This window comes from Daktulosphaira vitifoliae, unplaced genomic scaffold (genome assembly GCF_025091365.1).
Source record: "Daktulosphaira vitifoliae isolate Bord-2020 unplaced genomic scaffold, ASM2509136v1 Scaffold_1, whole genome shotgun sequence".
Taxonomy (NCBI): Eukaryota; Metazoa; Arthropoda; class Insecta; order Hemiptera; family Phylloxeridae; genus Daktulosphaira; species Daktulosphaira vitifoliae.
Window position 1 is genome coordinate 1,080,423 of NW_026099572.1, and position 22,039 is coordinate 1,102,461.

Below are 22,039 nucleotides of genomic sequence, written 5' to 3' on the forward strand. Positions count from 1 at the left end.
TGCGCGGGTGCGGATCGGTTCGTCTAGTTCGGTCGTGCGACACGTCCGCAGCCGGTGGCATACATAATCGACGTTGTCACTTTAATAACGGGAAGAAGACTTAACGTATCATTTGTGGCGGGTCGTTGTCGGCCGTGCGGCACTTGCTGGACTTTGCACCGTGGCGTATGGCACGCAGTATTGGTCAATCAAACGAAAATACTCATAATAGGGCGATGGCTGATAAAAGTGGCACGAGTGGTGGGGCTGCGTCACAATTAAAAGTTGTTTATATATATATATATATATAATATTGATGAAACGCACGCGCGTACGGGTACGTAAACCAAAAATAAAATTATACAGGAACAGTGTTGTCGGCGTGGGATAAGCGGGATGGGTTGAATGCGTTACGGCAGTCTAATCTCAAGGCCATATACGACGGGATACGCGAGAATAACAAGTGGCGCGTGGAGAGTTACAAGCAATTTACAAACATACATACACGTGAAACTAATATAAGCGTGTTAAATAAACACATCATCGTAAAAGAAAACCTTTTCAGTTTCGCATCGAAGCTAAAATCTTATCTACATTAATCATTAATCTTTTTAAAGTATTTAAAAACTTTTTATTATTATAGTTATGTATTTTTTCGAATTTAATCTATATCTTCTAACAATGTTATTTCAATCATCATAGTATTGATAGCTAATATAATATTATCTTTGGTTATATTCTGTGAAATGAAGTATTTACGGGAGTTCATGGGATCCGGACTCTCCATGGACATGAATATACAGTAGCGGGGGATATGAAAAGGTGAATTTTCTCACTACTTGATATCTTAAAAGGTATCTGGACCTCTCATACAAGATTTCTACATACGCTACTAGTTCTGAAGTAATGGCTTCTAAAATATCTGACCAATAAATAATAATGACCACAATTTTGATAATTTTTACAAATTTTACTCGTGAAAAATAAATAGTTATGATAAATAATAGCAAGCAGTTAAGTATTTTCGATACTAAAAAACTTTTTGTCACTATTAAAACGTTAATTTAAAAAAAAATTATTCGCTCTCGTACAACTACAAAAAAAATGTAGCACACTATAGTATCGCTACAAGTAATGCGCTACTTCTATCTACTGATTTTTTCTGGTATATATATATATTTTATTAATTTCAGTTTATGGTTGATAGAAAAATCATGAAATATATAAAATTTTATCTATTTTATGGTAAAATTATCGTTATTTGTAGTACAATATATGGGCTGAATGTAGCGTAAAGTATTTGATAGCAAAATTTTAATATCGAATTTATAAAAATAGGTTCGTATTTAAACTCATCTTAAACTATTACCATATAATTAGATAGTAAATTTTAAAATATAAAAGTGATGTTACAAAAAGCGTGATGGTTACTTTGAATAATTTGATAATCAAGATAGTGAAAGTAAATTATTCTCTAAAAACTTCATCTCCCAAGCTCACGATGTAAATCTTGATACTGCTATAATATTTTATGTTATTAAAGTTGATGTAAACATAAGTTAAGTATAGTCGGGATACAGTACAATGGAATTGAAGATTTTTTTTTAGATTGATATCTCATAGTGATTAAAATAACTGCCCTAAAACGTTCCAATGTTTAAAACTGTTTGTATATTTAAAACAACTTAAAATATTTTTTTCTTAAAGTTTTAATANTAAAACAACTTAAAATATTTTTTCCTTAAAGTTTTAATATAATATAAGCTCCCTTATGATTAAATAAATGATAATGATAGTGAAATTAATGATCATTTAATGATTAAATTTCCAAAAAAATATGTCACTTGCAAGGTTAATATCTAAAACATTGTCAATAAAAATTTCGCAATAATCCGTCTAATTATCAAGTTATTTCAATGTAAAGGGTAACTAAAAATATCAATAGATATTAACTGTTTTGAAACAATTGAAAATTAAGGAATTTTTTTAAAACTTTGACATTATAGTTTTAACCAGACAAAATGTATGATTTTTTACGTATAATTGAACAAAATTGGTCCAAAAAGAGTTTATCGATGTCTAGTGATAGAAAAAAAAAAACACGGCAGAGTAAAATATATATAATTACCGTCATGTTTGAGTTGAAAATTGTCTGACCGATATTACTACATTAAATCTAAAGCTGAAATATGGTAAAATTAGTTAACCATCATTTGTTGTTTTTAAATTATTTTATGATAAAATTGTATAATGTTTAACTTTGAATTGATACTAGTCAACGCAATGAAATTTGAGAAGAACTCAAGTCTAGTATTTGTAAACTGGTTAAGTAAAATGCCATTAATGATTTTTTCCGTATTGATATGTCTATGGCTAGCAGATAAGTAGACTTATGCATGTGTTGTTGACCTTGTCTTGACGAGTCCGATTTCGGCGACATTAACCAGCAAAATCAAGTACATCAAAAGGAAAGAACCATTTCAATATGTGGATATATGTATTCCATTACGTGGACGTTAAAATCATTAGGAAAGAATAATGTAGTGCGTTTATAACCACGAGGACACCGACAATAAGATGGTAGAAGAAGAATGTTGTTCGATCCAAAGCATCATCGTTGCGTCGTCGTGTAGAAACAGCAGCGCCGATCAGTTATGCAACTTTTGATAAAATTGTTTCTTGTCCGCTATCCGATAGTAGTAACCGGTAAAAACAACTACGATCAGTGCGCTTTTGTTACCTGTACAGTTATAAGAAAATTTCTTATGATGATTCGTCTTTATTTTATTGTCATTACTGCGATTGCAGCCATATCGGATATAAACGCAGGTAATTCATAGTTTTAATATAAATATAAATTGCAGACATTTTTACTATATATGTAGATGTATAAGATAGTTTGTATTTACGAAGAAAGTAATGAAATTCCATTGTGGATATATAACATTTTAACTTATAACTTTATACTCTTTAAATATAAATAAAATATTGTACTCCAACGCAATTAATAGAGACATTAGAATAATAACAATTTTAACATAATACAGCGAAATATAGTATCATATGTTCCGTACGCCACTAAGTTAAATTTTTAACAAATTTTAATTCACAGTCCTACAGTACAAAAAAAATTTTTACTGTATAAAAAAAAGTTTTATGTATATATATATACATAAAACTTTTTTTTTAATATATATATATATTAAGTTGAGTCGAAGAGTCAAATTTAATAGAAATAACTGATCTATGTCTCATAGCTTTTATTTTGATTACTTAGAATTATAAAAGTAAAACTCAAGTAAAGGAAATTTTACAAGAAATTCAAAAATAATAACTTCAATGTTGTTTTCTTAATAAATAGCCCACAAAAACACTACATACAGTAAAAAACATGTAAAAGTCTTAAAAATACGTTATAACTGATTTTGTTCATTTGTAACATGTTAACAATTAACATGTAAGATATGATTAAACGTGTTCACAAATTGTCTCCTGTATTTTTACCACACAAATCAAATATACAAATCATTAATAATAATATAATTGGTACCATCTTAAAGTAATTCAGTAAACCAAAATTGATATATTATTACGACAAAATGTAATAATACAATGATTTTGTTAGGTTTGTAACTAATTATTAATTAACTGTCCATAAAATAATAAATCTAATGTTATTATCGTACTTGGCATAAAAAATTAAACTTTTAGAATCTTTTTTTAAACGAATATGCGTTTTTTTAAAGAATAAAATGAAAATAAATAAGTAAAAATGAACAAAATCAGTTATAACGTATTTTTAAGACTTTTACATGTTTTTTACTGTATGTAGTGTTTTTGTGGGCTATTTATTAAGAAANTTTTAAGACTTTTACATTTTTTTTACTGTATGTAGTGTTTTTGTGGGCTATTTATTAAGAAAACAACATTGAAGTTATTATTTTTGAATTTCTTGTAAAATTTCCTTTACTTGAGTTTTACTTTTATAATACTAAGTAAGAAAATAAAAGCTATGAGACATAGATCAGTTATTTCTATTAAATTTGACTCTTCGACTCAACTTAATAGGCCCGGGGGCACGGGTTAACCTAAACGGATCAGTCCCAAATTTCGCACAGCTCATTTTTTTGACCATTAAAAAAAAATTAATAGGTAATGTAAAAAAATAAAAGAAATTCGATTTTTGAGGGCCATCCTAATATATATATATATATATATATTACATTATATACGGCATATTTAAGTGATTACAACTGTTATGATATTTTAAATGAAATTTAATATTTAATTAACTTTTATTATTTGTACAGAATGTAATTAATTTTTGAGTCGTCCAGTAGCAAAAAGACGTGTGTTAAAAAAAACACATTTTTCTAATTTATTTTTTCTATCTGATGAGGCTATACAAAAAGGATCCTTAACATTTTCATTTTATTGAAAAAAAAATTTAAAAACATCCTAGATCCTAGAGAAAATAAGATTTTAATGTCGTGATTGAATATATGTATCAATAACTCAATTGCTTTTAGCTCTAGATTATGTTTTTTAAGCAATATAAAAAAAATTGTAAACTAATGTTCTGTTTTGTATAAATGAACAAAGTAAAATAAAAAAAATATTAAACTCTAGTCGAAATTATGTAATTCAAATGAAAAAACTAAATTATAATTAAATAGTTTATTTTAATTTTTTATTATTTAAAAATTTATTTTATATTTTCATCTTTTTCGTCCAACCCTTTTTCTCTCTCTGACCGGCATTATTGTATGCTGTCCTTGAACTGCCATTAACAATTACTTCAGAGTGGCTCCATCGTCTCTATAACTCACGTCATCGTGTTGTAAATCAGTCCGAAATTAATCAAGGGCCAAGTTCCAAAACGGCCTGGCCTCCTCATTAACCGTGTCCAAAAAGTCCGTTGCGTGATATGCACTACGGATAATGAAGGCAGAAAATTACGAGGGGCTGGGGTTTTATAACTCACAAACATAAAGTACATGTATACAATACGCTAGGTCACCAGCCTTAACTAGCTTTTCAAGTCCTAAAACGGCAAACTTCTATACAAGAATTTTTGCGGCTTATAAATGCTTCCTAATATCAGGTCCATCATAGACCCAACTTGGACTATGGTCTTCAGTTGGGACTTCAAAGAACCCCGCTCTTAGGCTTATGCCTTGTACCAGAAGAGCGTGCAGAGATTTGACTGCCTCTCCCGGACGATCCGAACAGTCAGTTGTTCATCCAACCCAACCACAATGTTTACTTGAAAGAAAGTGAAAATATCAAATGATAACAATATGAACAAAACATCAGTTGATATCATTAACATCATTCAACCCTAAAATGTAATAAAAGCCAATCAAAATAAAATTTTATGGAATTTCATGTAAAACAGGACCTTATCCCAAGAATAAGATCCATTCTTGCATAAAACGTTGAAACTATCCCCTTAAACATAAAATCCAGCATTTAATTGTTTTAGTCAAAAATGACGTTAAGAACCCTTTTTGCATGGACTTAATCATCTAGTTGTAAGCTAATTCATTCATAAAAAAACAACATTTTATTTTCTTGAACAAACATCCTTTTGCAATTGGACCACTCATTTGAAAGTTATAAAGTTAACTTGTACACTATTATACAGAGTGGCCCACCACTCACTGATAACTTAAATAACTTATGATCCAGTTAATATTTTTAGCTGATTTTAGCTTCGATGCGAAGCTGAGAAGATATTGATCTTACTATGATGTGTTTTTTTTTTTTGTGTCTGTTACCACTTTTACTCAGCTCTCACCAAACGGATTTCTTTCAACGATACGTCAAAAGATCACAAATCGTATCTAGTCAAAGACATTACCCTTAAAAATTGAAAAAAATTCCACCGTTCCCCGTAAATGGGGGAAACCTCCAAAAAAATTACAAATTTAAAATTTGCTAATTTTCGAAATTTTTTCAATTTTTTTTACTAAAATGTGCCGTAACTTTTTCAAAAATGAACATATCAATATAATTTTTTTTTTTATAGATGCTTGATGTCTTTACCTATTATTTAATATATTTTTTTTGTAAATTTGACCCTTTACCTGCACACAAGGGGGGATTTAAAAGACAACTTTTTCACAAAAAATTAACTTTTTNGGGGGGGATTTAAAATGACAACTTTTTCACAAAAAATTAACTTTTTCAACTTAACTTTTGAAAATGTTCCGGAAGGTCTGACACTTTTATATATATCTTAAATTAATGCTAATATAATATACTTTAATTTAAAAAAAAAAAATTTGACTTCTGGATTTGTCTTCATGGTGAAAATGGCTATCGAATGCTATATTTGTATGAAAATTCTCGATTTTATAATTTACATTTTTTACTTTAACGTACTATAACTTTTTAAAAAATGTATGAATCAATACAATTTTTTCATGAAAAGTAGTATTCATATATATCTTTCATTGGACATACTTTTTTTTTTAATCAGACCATTTCCCTATATATGGGGGGGCTTAAAATATAAAAAATGTATATATAAAGTAGAACTTTTTCAACTTAACTTTTAAAAGTGTTCCGGAAGGTCTGACACTTTTATATATATCTTAAATTAATGCTAATGTAATATACTTTAATTTAAAAAAAAAAATTTGACCTCTGGACTTGTCTTCACGGCGAAAATCGCTACCGAATGCTATTTTCGTTTGAAAATTCTTGATTTTATTTTTTACATTTTTGACTTTATAATGCTATAACTTATTGAAAAGTGTATGGTCCACACAATTTTTTTCTGAGAAATAATATTTTTTAATAAACCCTTTTTCGTTTGACATACTTTATCTTAATCGAGATATTAATAAGGAACCAGCAGATCATGTAGCTTTTGGAATAAAACACCAATTTTTTTAAAATTTAACACTATCTAAAGATTTGCATCGAAGCGTTTTTTTTTATAGTGATTTTAATCACTGTCAGATATCATTATACTTGATCCAACTATACCACGACACCACTGTGCCGCGACCCCCCTGTGCTGGGTTTTTTTTTTAAATAATAGTTATACGTTAGGTCTATAGCTATATCTCAATAATTAATTTTTTTACATTTTATTAAAAATATTAATTATTTTTAAATTTTTAATAAAATGTAAAAAAAAAATCTAAGATAGCTATTTTGTAGAGTAGAATTTAAGAAAAATTTTAGTAAAAAAATATCTTATTAATATTCAGTAGTAAATATTCTGTAGCGTTTTGAAGTTTGTGAAAATTTGAATTTTCATGTATTATTTTACGGTATTAAACATTGAAATACGTATTGAGAAAAGGACAGAAGAAAACGCTATCTTTTCAATATACTTTTGAATGAGAGTGATAAGTAATAATTGCCTTATCTAATGTCTTATCATGGTATTAATGCCAAGTTTGTAATGTATACACATTATCATCATATGTATACACAATAATCATCAACTTTTTATTTAAAATTTAAAAATAATTAATATTTTTAATAAAATGTAAAAAAATTAATTATTGAGATATAGCTATAGACCTAACGTATAACTATTATTTAAAAAAAAAAATCAGTAAAAATATTAACTGGATCAAAAGTTATTTAAGTTGTCAGTGAGTGGTGGGCCACTCTGTATATTATATTATCTCAATTGAAATAAATCGTGTATTTTTTGTTTTGATTTAGAGTAATTGTAAGTGAAAAATATATAAAATAAATATGCAATTAAAATATTTAATTTATTTTTTATATTTTGAACATACAAACAGAAAATTATTTTATTATATTATTCTTCCAAACTAGATTTCAATATTAATTGTTTACTTTTCGATAGAAAATTTATTTGAATAAATACTTAAATAATTTTTAAGATGTAAAATATAAGTAATCAAACATTGGCATAAAAATTTAATAAAAATAACTATGAATAATATAGAAATTTGTAGGTATATGTTTCATCACTTCAGTCTATGGTAAAATATCGTTTCTCTACTAAGACTATGGAAAAATTGTTCAACCTCATTGATATTTCATAAATAGTGCGTTATCGAGCTGTAATACAAGAACAATATGAATTAAAATTTCTAAAATTTTTAAAGCCAAATACTTGTATCTATAAAAATAAGTTTGTTTTTTTCATGCAGCGTAATAATCTAAGAGCTGAAAAATATTTTATAAACCTATTTACATAAATTTAACAATAAAATTTGTTAATCATAACTCAAGACTAAAGACTAGAAGTGATATAAAAAACTACACAAATAATAAGTGAAATGCACGACTCCATTTCACTTGAAATATCAATCAAAAACGAATTTTTTTTCAAAGTTAAACCTTAAAATGACGTACATTTTCAAAAATTAATTAAATTTATTGAGGGAATATTACAACTATATTGTTTCAGAAATATATATAGGCAGTTTTTTTAGTATTTTTTATAGATTTTTTAATTAATTTAGTATAAAAAACCTTACATTTGTCTATAAGATTATTTATTATTTTTTGACGATAACAATGGTGTCATTATATTTAACGAATATATCAATTATTTTAAACAATTTAGTTGGATATTTTGATACAAGATCATTATAAATATACATCAACAACTAAATATTTATAATAATATACTTAATAATAACTAAGAGTGATATTATCAAGATTAATTTTCTTGTTATACATTTTTAAAAAATTAATATTATTTAAATTATATATATTTAAATTTAATTTGCGACAAAATAATGTGCATTTATTAATTGCACTTTGAGAGTTATAAAATTTAATAGTATTTAGAATAGAAAATAATTTATTTCTTGTATCATAATTATGTTCTATTCAATTTAAACCATGATTATATTCTAGTAAAATTAAGGACTAATAGTATAAGACAGACAGTTGAGGGACATTAAAATCAATATACAACTATTTAGAGGGCTAAAAGAATAGCTTTGAGATGATAATTTTCATTAAACCGTTAATGGTTATACTTAAAGAAGTTAAATAGGTATTATAAATACCACCCCATAAGGGTATTTATAATATATTAAAAATGGAACTAATGAATTATATACAATCTATAGATATTTAATATCTAAAACATACTTCAAGGTTTTATAGTTATAAAATAATTTTCTGACAGTATTTTAGTAAACCCAACCAGCAGACATTTTCACTCGGAAATCATACTGTCTACAAGAAAAAAATTATTAATATTATTCATAGTTAACATTAGTTTTTTTTTGCTTATTTATATAAAGTTATACTACTTAGTAAGAGATTGTTTTCTTCGTTTATGTAAGAAACATACAAACACTATGTTATGGATTACACAAAATTGTTCCAAAATAGACGAAAAGCAACTTTCCTATTCAGGTAATCATCATCACGGAGATAATATAGCACTGTTATTTTAGAACAATCTAAACAGGTAACAATCGATGAGTATACCGTAGCTGATGATGAAGAAGGCGCATAGTCATAGAAAACTCCAATGCATCTTTTTTTCTGTTACACGTCTGTACCTCACCCAAAGTATCTACGAGCTTCGTGATATCCTAAGGCGAATATACCGACCTAACATAACCTCCAAGAATCGTGATTGAGCTCGTATTAATCTAATGAGATTGTCTTTCCAATTATTACGCAAATATTGCATTTTATGATGCATCAAATTTCTACTAAAGATCCATAATCAAATTATATTTCTTCTAATTGAGTAATTGAAACTTTTGTGCTTTAGAAATGTATAAAATATTTTAATTTACCATTTCAAACCTCAAGTACATAGTTTTTCACTAGGCGTTAAAAGATAAAAACAAGGGTATCCTATTGTTCATAAAAATTGGCTTGTTTCCTTGAACACCCAGCATTCTGTTATAAACCAATTTCACACTAGTATTTTATAATAATAATCAATAATTATTAATACTATAATATTTCCTTGTAAATCTATATATGTGTTATAATTAAATAAAAACTTCAATTATCGTACTTTTTTTTATATCAAGAAATATTTATATAGTTTATATCTTTATCAATCACATTTTTATTCTCTAGATGAAGTAAAAATGCGAACATTAAAGAGGCATAGTCAATTCTTAATATTTGATTCCAATATTTGATATACCGTCAAAAAGTTTGTATAGGATATTGTCTCAATTGTAGAGCAACTAGTTATAATGTGACATTCATAAATATGTTCAGAGTATTCAATAAGTTATGAAACGAGCCGATTCTACGGTTACTTGGAACAATGAAAACCCTTTTTATTGCTTATTTAACACCTAGTATACCATAACTTTTATGTATTTCTGAATAAATGCTTAATAGCAACCTTTAAAATTTTAATTTCTTGTTTAAAAAACTAAACCTTTTTACACTAGAGTGCTAAAATAATACTATTTAAAAACTGTCATACTCGATTCAGTATTTAAGTCATTTACTCAACAGGTCGTTTTCCCGAGTTTTTTTCTCCAAAAGAACATTTGACAATTTTGGATATGAATATATTTATTTTTGAAGCATTACAAATTTTAAATTAAATTATGCTAACACAATATTATCGATTTATTTATTTATTAATTTATTTATTGAAATTTAACGTTATTTTTTGCAATCATGTGTAGAATTACCACTTTGACTTTAGTGAGATTTCAACATGCCAACCGGTATTAAGTTGATCGATGCTAACCTCAGTATTGGTTTGCTCTTTTTATAGCTCTGTTAATGCTAAGTATTGAATGGGAGTTATTTCGAAATAATCACTCAGAATCAATTGTGCCATCCCTCACTGACATTAATAGTCCTGTTTGAATTTTCAAATACAGCTATACTGGTATATTGACTCCACAGAGCAAATGAGTATCGTGGAGAAACAGATCTCTGCCATCCTCTTTCCTGTCGACTACATAAACTTCTCAAATTTATCGAGCACGAATACCATCTTATCTCATGTGTAGCGTTATTTCGTGTTATATTTAAATCACGTGAAACGTTTGATACGGGCACGTAAACAAATGCAAGTACCATATGCGTTTTATATTTTTATCTGAGACTGGAACCATTCTATTTCACTTTAGGTTTAAAAAATGTATGATATCGGTTTTGACTATAGAAACATGTTTGGATCGCATGCGATTTTAGTTTCGATTTCGGTTAGAAAACTCGAAAAAAAACCGATTTTATCAGGCTAGGTTACAGTATGGATTCAAAAAAATTTCTGAAAACCATCTCTTTTTTAGAGAGTTCCAAATTACACTAATTATTTTCAAATCATAATAAAAATAAGAAACCATAATAGATTTCTTTAAGTAACTATTATTAGTAATTAACTATTATTAATTAGTAATACAAAAATATTACTTATCACCTACCCTTTATCTATTTATCATAATATTAAAATCATTCATGACTTATATAATAAATATCTATAAATTTTAGATAACCTGTGTCCTGAAAGAAACGGTCGGTTCCCGTTGGGAAACCAATGTGATAAGTAAGTTTTAACATGTGTATAAAAATTAATTTAAATCATACATTTAAAGTATTAAAATATAAATTTGATCATGTTGATCGTGAGTTAGCCATAAAAATATATTTTACCCTATTTGTTAAAGTAGAAAATTTGTAATTTAAATCAAGACTATTAAAGTCTGATTTGTATATAAGGCAGAGATTTTAAAAAATCTAAAATAGTGCATTTACAATGTACGTTAAACATTTGCTTTAGTGCTTTAAGATTATGAATGATACTCAAATAAATTATAAAATTTTAAATAAAATAAATTATTATCTATAATAAATTTTAATTTTTAATGTTATCTTGAAGATATATGTTAAAAATGTTGATAGTTTTAATAAATATTATTTCGAACAAAATTATTAATGAATGAAATATGGATTAAAAGTTATAAAATAATTTATAATATTAAATAAAAATTGAAAAAACTTAAACTTGTATAAAAATATTCAGTAAACATTTTTTAACTTGAATCTGGTATAATGTCGCTTGATTTTGTATCTAAATAACCAATTTTTTTTCAGATGACTTCAAGCATTAAATGCTTAAAGTTCTCTGTCCGAGTTATGAATCTTATTAATAATAGTCAATGATTTGATTATTTTAGACTAAGATTAACTTTAGTCTTAGTAAAATTACGTAAATGAAGAATACAAATATTTTTTTTAAATTATTTTTAAAAAAACTCAGTACAGTAGGGATGTGGCATAGTTGGAACAAGTATAATGATAATTGACAGTGATTGATATCACTTTCATAAAAAACGCTTCGATGCAAATCTGTAGATAGTGTTTAATTAAAAAAAAAATTTTTCAAAAAAATAGGTCAAAAATGAGAGATAAGAAAATAAATGATAGCTACAAAAAAAAACCACATAGTAAAATAATATTAATATGAATTTCTTCTCGTGAGAGGAGACTACAGTAATGGGATCCTTGATATTTATTGAAGTTATTGAATCTAAATGAGATAAAAATCAAATGAGTTAAACATTTTTTTCTAACTCAAAAAGAATTAAGAAAAAATTCAGTGCCACAGGCATGAAAGACCCAAGTGTTACCGTCTCAGAAACCGTTCGTCGCATTCGTCACTTAATAAAAATTTAGCTAGTTCAAATTTTAAAGTTATTTTTCTCAAATTCAAAGAAACAAAAAAATTTAAATATGCTTAATTTTTTATACCACGTCAATTAGATTGATATAATATTTATGAAAATCAGTATAATCCCCTTATAATAAAATAAAATACAAAACCAAGAATTTTAACACAAAAATAGCATATTTTTGAATACAATAACTAGTTTACCATGAAGACAAAGAAAGTCCGAAATTTTTTTTTTTTAATATTAAAGTATAATACATAATCTTTAATTTAAGATANTTTTTTTTTTTCAAATTAAAGTACATTACATTAGCTTTAATTTAAGATATATATAAAAGTGTCAGACCTTCCGGAACATTTTCAAAAGTTAAGTTGAAAAAGTTAATTTTTTGTAAAATAGTTGTCATTTTAAATCCCCCCCTGTGGACAGTTAAAGGATCAGATATAACAAAAAAATATACCAAATAAAAGGTAATGATATCATGCATCTATATAAAAAAAAATTATATTGATTTGGTCATTTTTAAAAAAGTTATGGCACTTTAAAGTAAAAAAAATTGAAAAAATTTTGAAAATTAGCGATTTTTAAATTTGTAATTTTTTTGGAGGTTTCCCCCATTTACGGGGAACGAGGGAAATTTTTCAATTTTGAAGGGTAATGTCTTTGACTAGATACGATTTGTGATCTTTTGACGTATCGTTGAAAGAAATCCGTTCGGTGAGAGCTGAGAAAAAGTGGTAACAGACACAAAAAAAAAAAAACACATCATAGTAAAACCAATACCTTCTCAGCTTCGCATCGAAGCTAAAATNCAGACACAAAAAAAAAAAAAAACACATCTTAGTAAAACCAATACCTTCTCAGCTTCGCATCAAAGCTAAAACAAATTAAATTCCTTTTTAAAAAATTATACTAGCTTAATGTCAAAATAAATATTTTCAAAAAGTTGTTAAAAGAAATTACTAAATTGAATGTATTATAAAATTTGATTATAATTGTAAAAATCCATAGTGAAATTTAAATGAAATTAAAAATCATTTTTTTTAGAAATGATTTATATAGCATTTTAGCAAAAAATTTGCATTATTATAGAATAGTTATAGAAAACAAAAATAGAGTTGAAAAATTAATAAATTCAAACTTAATTTAACAATAAATTCATTGGAACTGAATGACTTTAATTGTCTATATGGAAAATAAGGGCTAAGTAACTTTTTAATTGATAAATTGGAAATTTTTTCAATTTTTAAGGGTAATATCTTTAACTAGATAATACTTTTAATGTGAAAAAGAAATTTCATAAAACGAGGGGAAACTATAATTATGGGGTCTTTGATATTCATTGAAGTTATTGAATCTAAATGAGATAAAAATCTAATGAGTATTAATACCTTTTTTAAGGTATTTTAAAATAAAATAAAATATAAAATCGAAAATTTTCACACAAATATAGTACAAATAGCATTCGGTAGCCATTTTCACCGTGAAGATAAGATTAAGTCCGAAATTTCTTTTTTTTCATGATAAATTATATTACATTAGCTTTAATTTAAGATATATATAAAAGTGTCAGACTTTCCGGAACATTTTCAAAATTTAAGTTAAAAAAATTCATTTTTTGTGAAAAAGTTGTCCTTTTAAATCCCCCCTTGTGGGCAGGTTAAGGGTTAAATTTATAAAAAAAATATACCAAATGAAAGGTAATGATATTATGCATCTATATAAAAAAGAATTATATTGATATGTTCATTTTTAAAAAAGTTATGGCAGTTTTAAGTAAAAATATTTAAAAAATTAGCGATTTTAAAAATTGTAATTTTTTTGGAGATTTCCTATCATTTATAACTAACTTAAAAAGCAATATGGCTAATGGAATAAATAGAGAATTCGAGGGACAGACTAAATATCCCTCTAATCACAAATTGTTAAATGTTTGTGATCATCAGCTTTTTAATAGTAGAGCTATAACCATGTATACTATCTTCTCCTTGGATGAATTATACGTTTAGATTTGAAATATTAATTCTATATGTTTTAAATTTAGATATTTACAATGTGAAAATGGTATTCCTAGTGAAAAATTTTGTCCTGATGGATTATTTTTTAATTCTAAAGCATCGATATTTTCATATCCATGCCAATACCCCCCAGAAGTAGATTGTGAAGGAAGAACTCAATTACGTAAGTAGTAATAATACGTAAAAATGAAAGCAATTAAGTTATCAAAATAATTAATACTTGTAGAAAAATACCCACAAACTAACGTGTAAATAAAAAGAATGTTTTAAAACCCCCATACAAACTAAACCAATTTCATAACGAATTCATTGAGTCAAATGTCTGTATAAAAATATTTTTTATTATGTTCTTACTATTTATATAATACCAGGCCCATACTAGCCCGCTTAGATACCAGGAAATTTCCCGAAGCGCTATGATCTCTTCGTAGTAAATTGTTTGGGTTGAATTTGTTTCACAATTATATTCCTGCACTCTCTGTAGCCAGTACAGGCCTGTATTATACATGTTGAGTTTTCATTTACTCAATTTGTTAAACATATCAATTAGCACAATGGGAGCATCTGATGCTGATATGATAGTTCTATTCATCTGTAACTCAGAGCTACTAACGCCAAATTAACAATGTAAATTGTGTTTAAGTAACCATTATAAGTACCGTTTTCAATATCATTACTGCTGTCATATTAATTTAAATACGTAGTTTATATTTTATGTTAATCTTAACAACTACATTTTTATCGCCAATTGTCACCATCGCCAACCAACTTCATCTTACTTGGACACTAAATTTTGTGTTTTACTATATAAGACTTTTTTAAATTAAATAATAAAACATTACTTATTGCAAATTGATATTCAACTTTCAATTAATTTTTGAGCATAGAGCCACCTCAACCAACAAGAGACTGCGCACGACAATTTGGATATTTTAGATTGGGTGATGAAACTCAATGTAGTCAATTTTTAATTTGTGTGAATGGCATAGGATACACAATGGATTGTCCAGAAGGATTAGCATTTAATGAATTAACATTTAGATGTGATTGGCCAGATCAAGTTGACACATGTGATGCTGAAGGTATGTGTTCAAAATAATTAAATTAAATATTTTAATAAAATTGAAAGAGTAATTAAAATTATATAATGTTTGATATATTAAACATTTTTTTTTCAATTTTAGCTTTTCTGGGATTTAAATGTCCACATTTAAAAAATGAATTAGAAAGTTACAAACTATATCCACATTTGAACGATTGTCAAAAATTTTATCTGTGTGTCAGCGGCAGACCGAGACTTTATAATTGTGGAACTGGATTAGGATTTAACGAAAATATTAATGCTTGCGACATAAAAGAAAACGTATCATCGTGGTAAGATAAAATAATAAATTATTTTGATTGCATGCATTCAACACAATCATAAAATTATTTTATTATAAATTAAAAAAATGTTTGTTTTGTAAAACCTTTCAAATTGTAGTTGAAAAACATTTTTAATTGTGTCTAAATCTATGACTCAAATTTAAATGCTGACAAGTTACAAAAACATGTATTTGGTATTTTTATTACTTTTTCAGAGAAAGTCAGTACGGTAAATTTGGGGGTTCTGGATCCTAATTCCAATATTTCTGCCACCAGATTGTGGTAGTGTTGCAAGTAGGTCATGTCTATAATAGTGGAGAATGAAAGTGGAATCAAAACTAAAATTACCTACCAAAACACAACACCTTTTTTTGAATGAACCATCTACATAGTGCAAATATTCTCTTTAGTGTGTCTGTCAAGAGTTCAAATCTTTGTTGTAGAAGCACCGTGGATCATTGTTGTTCAGTAACTGATTTAGTCTAGAATTTTCTTAGACAATCATGATGACGATATTGTTATCAGGAACGTATTTCTTGATTATGCTACGTTTTCGTACCCTTCTCATGTAAATTATGTTAGCAATCAACGAATTCGATATTCTTTTGATTTCTGAGTATTCAATGTTACCATATTTCATAATAACTGGTGTAATGTCATTGAAATCAATTGTTTACCATTCGAGATTTGGCTATAATATTAATAAAATATTCTAGATAAGACTTACGTTTGAAAATCCAGTATTTATCCACAAACATATCTGTATGGATAGCGGACATTTACTTTAACAAGTGATTTTTACCAAAAACATCTCTAAGATTCGTTTTTCTTCAACAACAATACTCAAATACTCCAATTTTCTTCTTGATCATTGAAATCAAATTGATAACTTTGTAATTGATATTGCCATTATAATCCATAAACTTTCATAGTTGTTTTTAGATTTCAGCAATTCGATTAGTCATCTTGAAGTTTATCGCATTATATATCATAATAAAATGAATAAGAAGTATGCTCGATCAAATTAGTGCGCATGATATGCCTAGGGGCAAAATATGCAACCAACAATAAACTCAACATGACGTCACATGTAAACGCATTGCGTTGTATATATTCTATATTAAGGGGCACTGTCCCGATTTAGCCAAGTATTTTAATGATTTTTTTTTAGTTAATTTCGGTTTTAAATTTCATTTATAATTTTTTTATTATTATTATTAACTTCAACTGTGTTGTAATACATCTTTATTGTATTATCTGCTACACTGTAGTAGTTTATAAACTAAGATTTAACTCGTTGATAAATCTAACCTGAGAAAAACTTTAACTGCATAGTAAAATTTTACAATGTTTAACTGCATATAAATAGTTAAATATCAATTTATTCTGTAATTACTTACAGTAAGTATAAATTGTTACATTATTTATAAAAAGTGTAGTTTTAATGATTATTTAATAAATTTTTGAATTTTTTTTAATGCTCATTTCTTGTGATGCATGTTTTTTATTTAGATTCCGTATTTTAAAATATATTCTTGTTCTAATAATGAAGTTTAGGACTTCATCATCCACCAAAAGATTATCTGAATTACATACTTCTTTAGTTAATTCCAGTACCTCCTTTATTAAGCCTGGAGTTTTTTTAATATTATCTATTAAAAATTTAATCACAGGTATGTATAAAATATTTTATATTAACTGTATTTCTATAAGTACCATTTCCATTTAATTTTTTTAAAATAGTTTCTATGATTTTTCCTAAATTTATTAATGTAGGTGATGGTTGTCGTAATGTTCCAAATTGTTTAGCCTCTATCCAATCATTAGGTTCATTCAAATTATCTACAAGATTCGGATATTTTGTATTCAAATTTAAAAGCTACATGTCTCATTATATATGTGAGGCTGTCCTCCTCAAATAAATCTGATGGATTATATTCATTATTAGCAGCACACTAAAAAAATATACAATGAAAAGGTACTAGAAATATTGAATATATTATTTAATTTTATTTTTATAATATAAAAACATAATTTATATTTCAAGATTATATTATGCTATCTCTCTCATTCATTTAATAAGTAAAAAAATTAAAATAATTTTTATATATAATGTTGAATGTTTTTTAAATTCACATTAATTAATACTCATTCATTTTTTTAGAAAAAAAAATGCTATGCGCTATTTTTTCCAAGAATATACCATCTTAACCTAATATAATATATTTAATATTAATTTCTTCAATATCTTTCTAATTTATTTTTTTTAAATGAATAATAATTTATTGGAAAAATATTTAACATTCATTATGCATCTTTCACATACTTAGCAATAATCCTTTTATTAATTTATTTAAATATAATAATACATAGCAATATTGCAGATAAATTTATATTATAAATTGACACTTAAAGCTAACAATGAATCTCACCACCAGAACCATTGCACTTATAAACTGCGCAAGTAGGCATTTTTGCAAAATATAAAAAAAAATTAAAAATAAATGTCAATTATGTCTGTTTATAATCACTACACATAAAGTCGATTTCAAAAATCTTTAATAAATAGCATAAAAAAAAAAATACTCAAAGATGAGTTATAAAGTTACAAATCTCTACTATGAGACACACAGAAGAAAAATGAATAAAATACAACAATTTCATGCAAATAATAAGAACTGTTATTAGCGAGTTAAAGCGGTGTTAATTCAATGTTATAACATGAAAAAATAAGTCTGTACACTAGTTAATATAGCTCACGTTTAATTAACGAGGTACAAAATTCTAATTTTTCATTAAATTACAAAAGTTACAACAAAAAAATATATAGAATCTAAAATAAGTATCCACGATTAAATTTATTATAAAATATTATTATAATGCGTTGTTTTAAAGTAATTATTATAATTATTACTTAAAAATTATGTCTATCATATATATTATATCAGAATTATCAATTTAAAAATCGCGCGATTTTAAAGTGCATTCGGCAGCAGTCGTATTTCACCGATCGTACACGAATGCACAAAAACACAAGGCGATGCACTTGCGCGTACTACAACGAAAATACGGACTGTGATCGAGCATACTTTTTATTCATTTTACTATGTTATATACTTTCAATAGTGCTTTATTAGTTACATTGAGCAAGAAGATCGAAGTTTTTTTAATTTCTTAGAACTGTTGGAAACAAAAACTGTGATTTTATCGATTTAGTCAGCTCAGGAAATTTTTAAAGTTCGATTTTTTCAACAAGTTTCTATAACATAGAAGTTGTTTTTTGTTTTTTTTTTCAGACTATTGAATTCTGAAATTAAATTTGAGATGAAAACATTCATCTTATTTAAACCGGACTATTAATGTTAGTAAGAATTTTTTGACTTCCTCAATTTGATTTTTTAACATAGTATTTAACGTCTTTTAAGAGTGATTCAATAGCGCTTTTAATCGAGAAATTGAAAAAAGTGCTTCTTACTGTTTGAAATATTACCTAATACATCCATTATTAAGATACATTTTAGGTCTTTCTTTTGAATCACTCGTATTTATCCAACTGTGTGAACTGTCAAAAATTTAAGCCATTTGACTAACGATGCGTTGCTCATATTGCGGACAATTTTTTCCAAAAGATAATCGTTGGGTTTGTTTCAATCATCATATTGTTGAAATTCAAAACATGACTCGCTTATCGAAAGAATAAAAATGTTATTGTTGGATGTACTAAGAGTTATTATTATTATTTCTTTATTAATAATATTATTAATATTAAAATTAAAATATTATAATTGATTGGGATTTTTTGGTATCCACTAGCATGTCATTAATAGACAAGAATGGAAAGTCTTTGTGCTCGTCATGCAACTCTTTTGGATCGGTTATGTATTACCTCTGTCCGACAGTGATCTAGGTCGGCCAGAGGGTCTATTTCATTTTCATTGGAAGTCTTTGTATGGCGTATGTATGTAAATATATAAATACTTACAGTCGTTATATACGATCCATGAATCAGGTTTTATCGGGTCGTTATCAGGGGTTTGAAATTGTTTTGGTATAGTTCTTGGATACTTGCACCAATCCACCACAAATAACCTGCTCCACCACCACCAGCATGTCGTAGTAAGACTAAAATGTTTGATTTATTCCGGTATAAGTCAATATATAATCGCAGCTAAAATCCAGTGTGATATAATAGTTTACTGGATCCAAGTTGTATATTTAAGTACAGATATAGTGGAAGTTGTAGGGATTTATACCCTTGTACGTGAACAACGGAAATGTTCCAGACGGAACACCTTGGCTGTCTCTCGAAATTTAACGAAATTTGCCGTTATGAAGTTACTGGCCAAGGTAGATAGAGAGAAGTTTATGAACCGGATATTGTCAACAAATCGAATGGATAAGTAATTTTTACTTTTACCACTGTTTTAAACAATTATAGAAAAATTGTTTTTATCAATTCATGTTATTTGAAACTCTTTAAAGTTGCAATAAGTTTTATTTTTAGAAAAGGTAAGTATAATTATTTAAAAAAAAAAAATTAATTTGTAAAATTTTAAAAAACCGAAAACAGCGTATTTTTAGTTTAAATAAACTATCTCAACATAGGCACATTCCGTTAAGTTAAAAATGTGTACGATTAGACAGGTTAAGAACATTTTACAATTCTAAGAAAATTAAGAACGGCGGCTGCAGTCATATTCATACCGGTCACATTACTACGATAATGTGTTCTCAGTAATGGTTGTCACAACAGGCAATAAGATTTAAGTAGGAAATTACGTAGTCAGAACAATGATAACATCACATACTATGTTGCTGATGACTGTCACCACAGGGGATCTTCCATTAATATCATCTAAATTAAATAATAACAACTGCAAATTAGTGATGTAGTAGAAGAAACTAATTAAAGCCGTGGAATGTGGGGAGCTTTTCACTTCTCTTCTTCTTGGGTTTCGCTTTCCTTTCCTCTAAGGTTGGATTATATATGATTTCACTTTTCTACTTACAACACTAGTGCACTCTGGTGGTATAAATATTAGAATTAGGATCCATAATCTCTAAAATTACCCTAATAAAGACATTTTCTAACATGTATCAAAAAATTATAAGACAACTTCATTGAGAAGATGTGTTTTCTACAACTTGAAACTTTGATTTACATAAGACACAATCAAATGTTTAATTTTTTTTTTTATCTCTTAAAAAATTAATATATTATCTTTTTTTGATAAATAGTCACAGATATTATCCTTATATTAAACTTGTAACTTAATTGAAATATTTTTTCAGCTTTTCTAAAACGCCAGATAATTTTTTACGAATTGGATAACATCTACAATGCGAAAATTATTGGCTACATCTCAGAAATGTAAAAATCACCTTACCTGTGTTAATAATCAATCTATTTCCATAATGTGAACATAGGCACAACTATTATAATATTTTTGAAGGGGCTAAATGTGTTTCTTCCTTAAAATTATAATTTGTTGTCAGCGTCTACTTAAACTCTATTTTGAGTCGGCTCTACTATTTATATATAAGATTACTTTTATATATAAACTGGATGGAATGCAGTCCTCTATAGCCCTTTTATTTGTGCTCAGGAATGTGAATTTAGAAAATTGTGTAATTTTACAAAAAAAACGTTTATATGAACTGTATAGATATGAAAGAAAAAAACACTTAATTTAAATAAAATATTATTTAAAAACCCCTTCGTTATATAAATTTAACTATAACAATGTAACATTTGTTTTATAATACAGGGTTAAAAAAATTTAACTTATGTAAAAAGTTACTTTAGTTTTATATTTAAAAATTGTTTAATACCTATTAAAATTATAATTATTTAGGTTAAAAAAGTATATTTGGTATTTTTAATTAATTAATGTCAGTAATTTTTTACTTCGTTTAAAATATTCTTCTTCTTCCTCGCCTTAATCCCAACTACTTGAGTTCGGTCACCCTTATTCTAAACTTCCACTTGACCCGATCTCCCACATCATCTACGCTCACATCAACTGTCCTCATATCGCATCAATAACATCACTCCAT

At 26.5% G+C, this 22,039-nt stretch overlaps 1 protein-coding gene across 2 annotated transcripts; it reads left to right on the forward strand.

Annotated features, from left to right (window-relative positions):
* Positions 1-2,272: 2,272 nt before the first annotated feature.
* Positions 2,273-21,867, forward strand: LOC126895895 (protein obstructor-E-like). Of its 2 annotated transcripts, none has more exons than XM_050668216.1 (6): positions 2,273-2,808; positions 11,419-11,473; positions 14,644-14,780; positions 15,505-15,699; positions 15,802-15,991; positions 16,198-17,308. In XM_050668216.1, coding segments are annotated over exons 1-6 (753 nt in total). In that variant the 5' UTR covers positions 2,273-2,633; the 3' UTR covers positions 16,199-17,308. The 2 variants fall into 2 exon arrangements, with proteins under 2 accessions (XP_050524173.1, XP_050524172.1); XM_050668215.1 differs by lacking the exon at positions 16,198-17,308 and adding an exon at positions 21,275-21,867 and having other exon boundaries at positions 2,283-2,808.
* Positions 21,868-22,039: the final 172 nt, after the last annotated feature.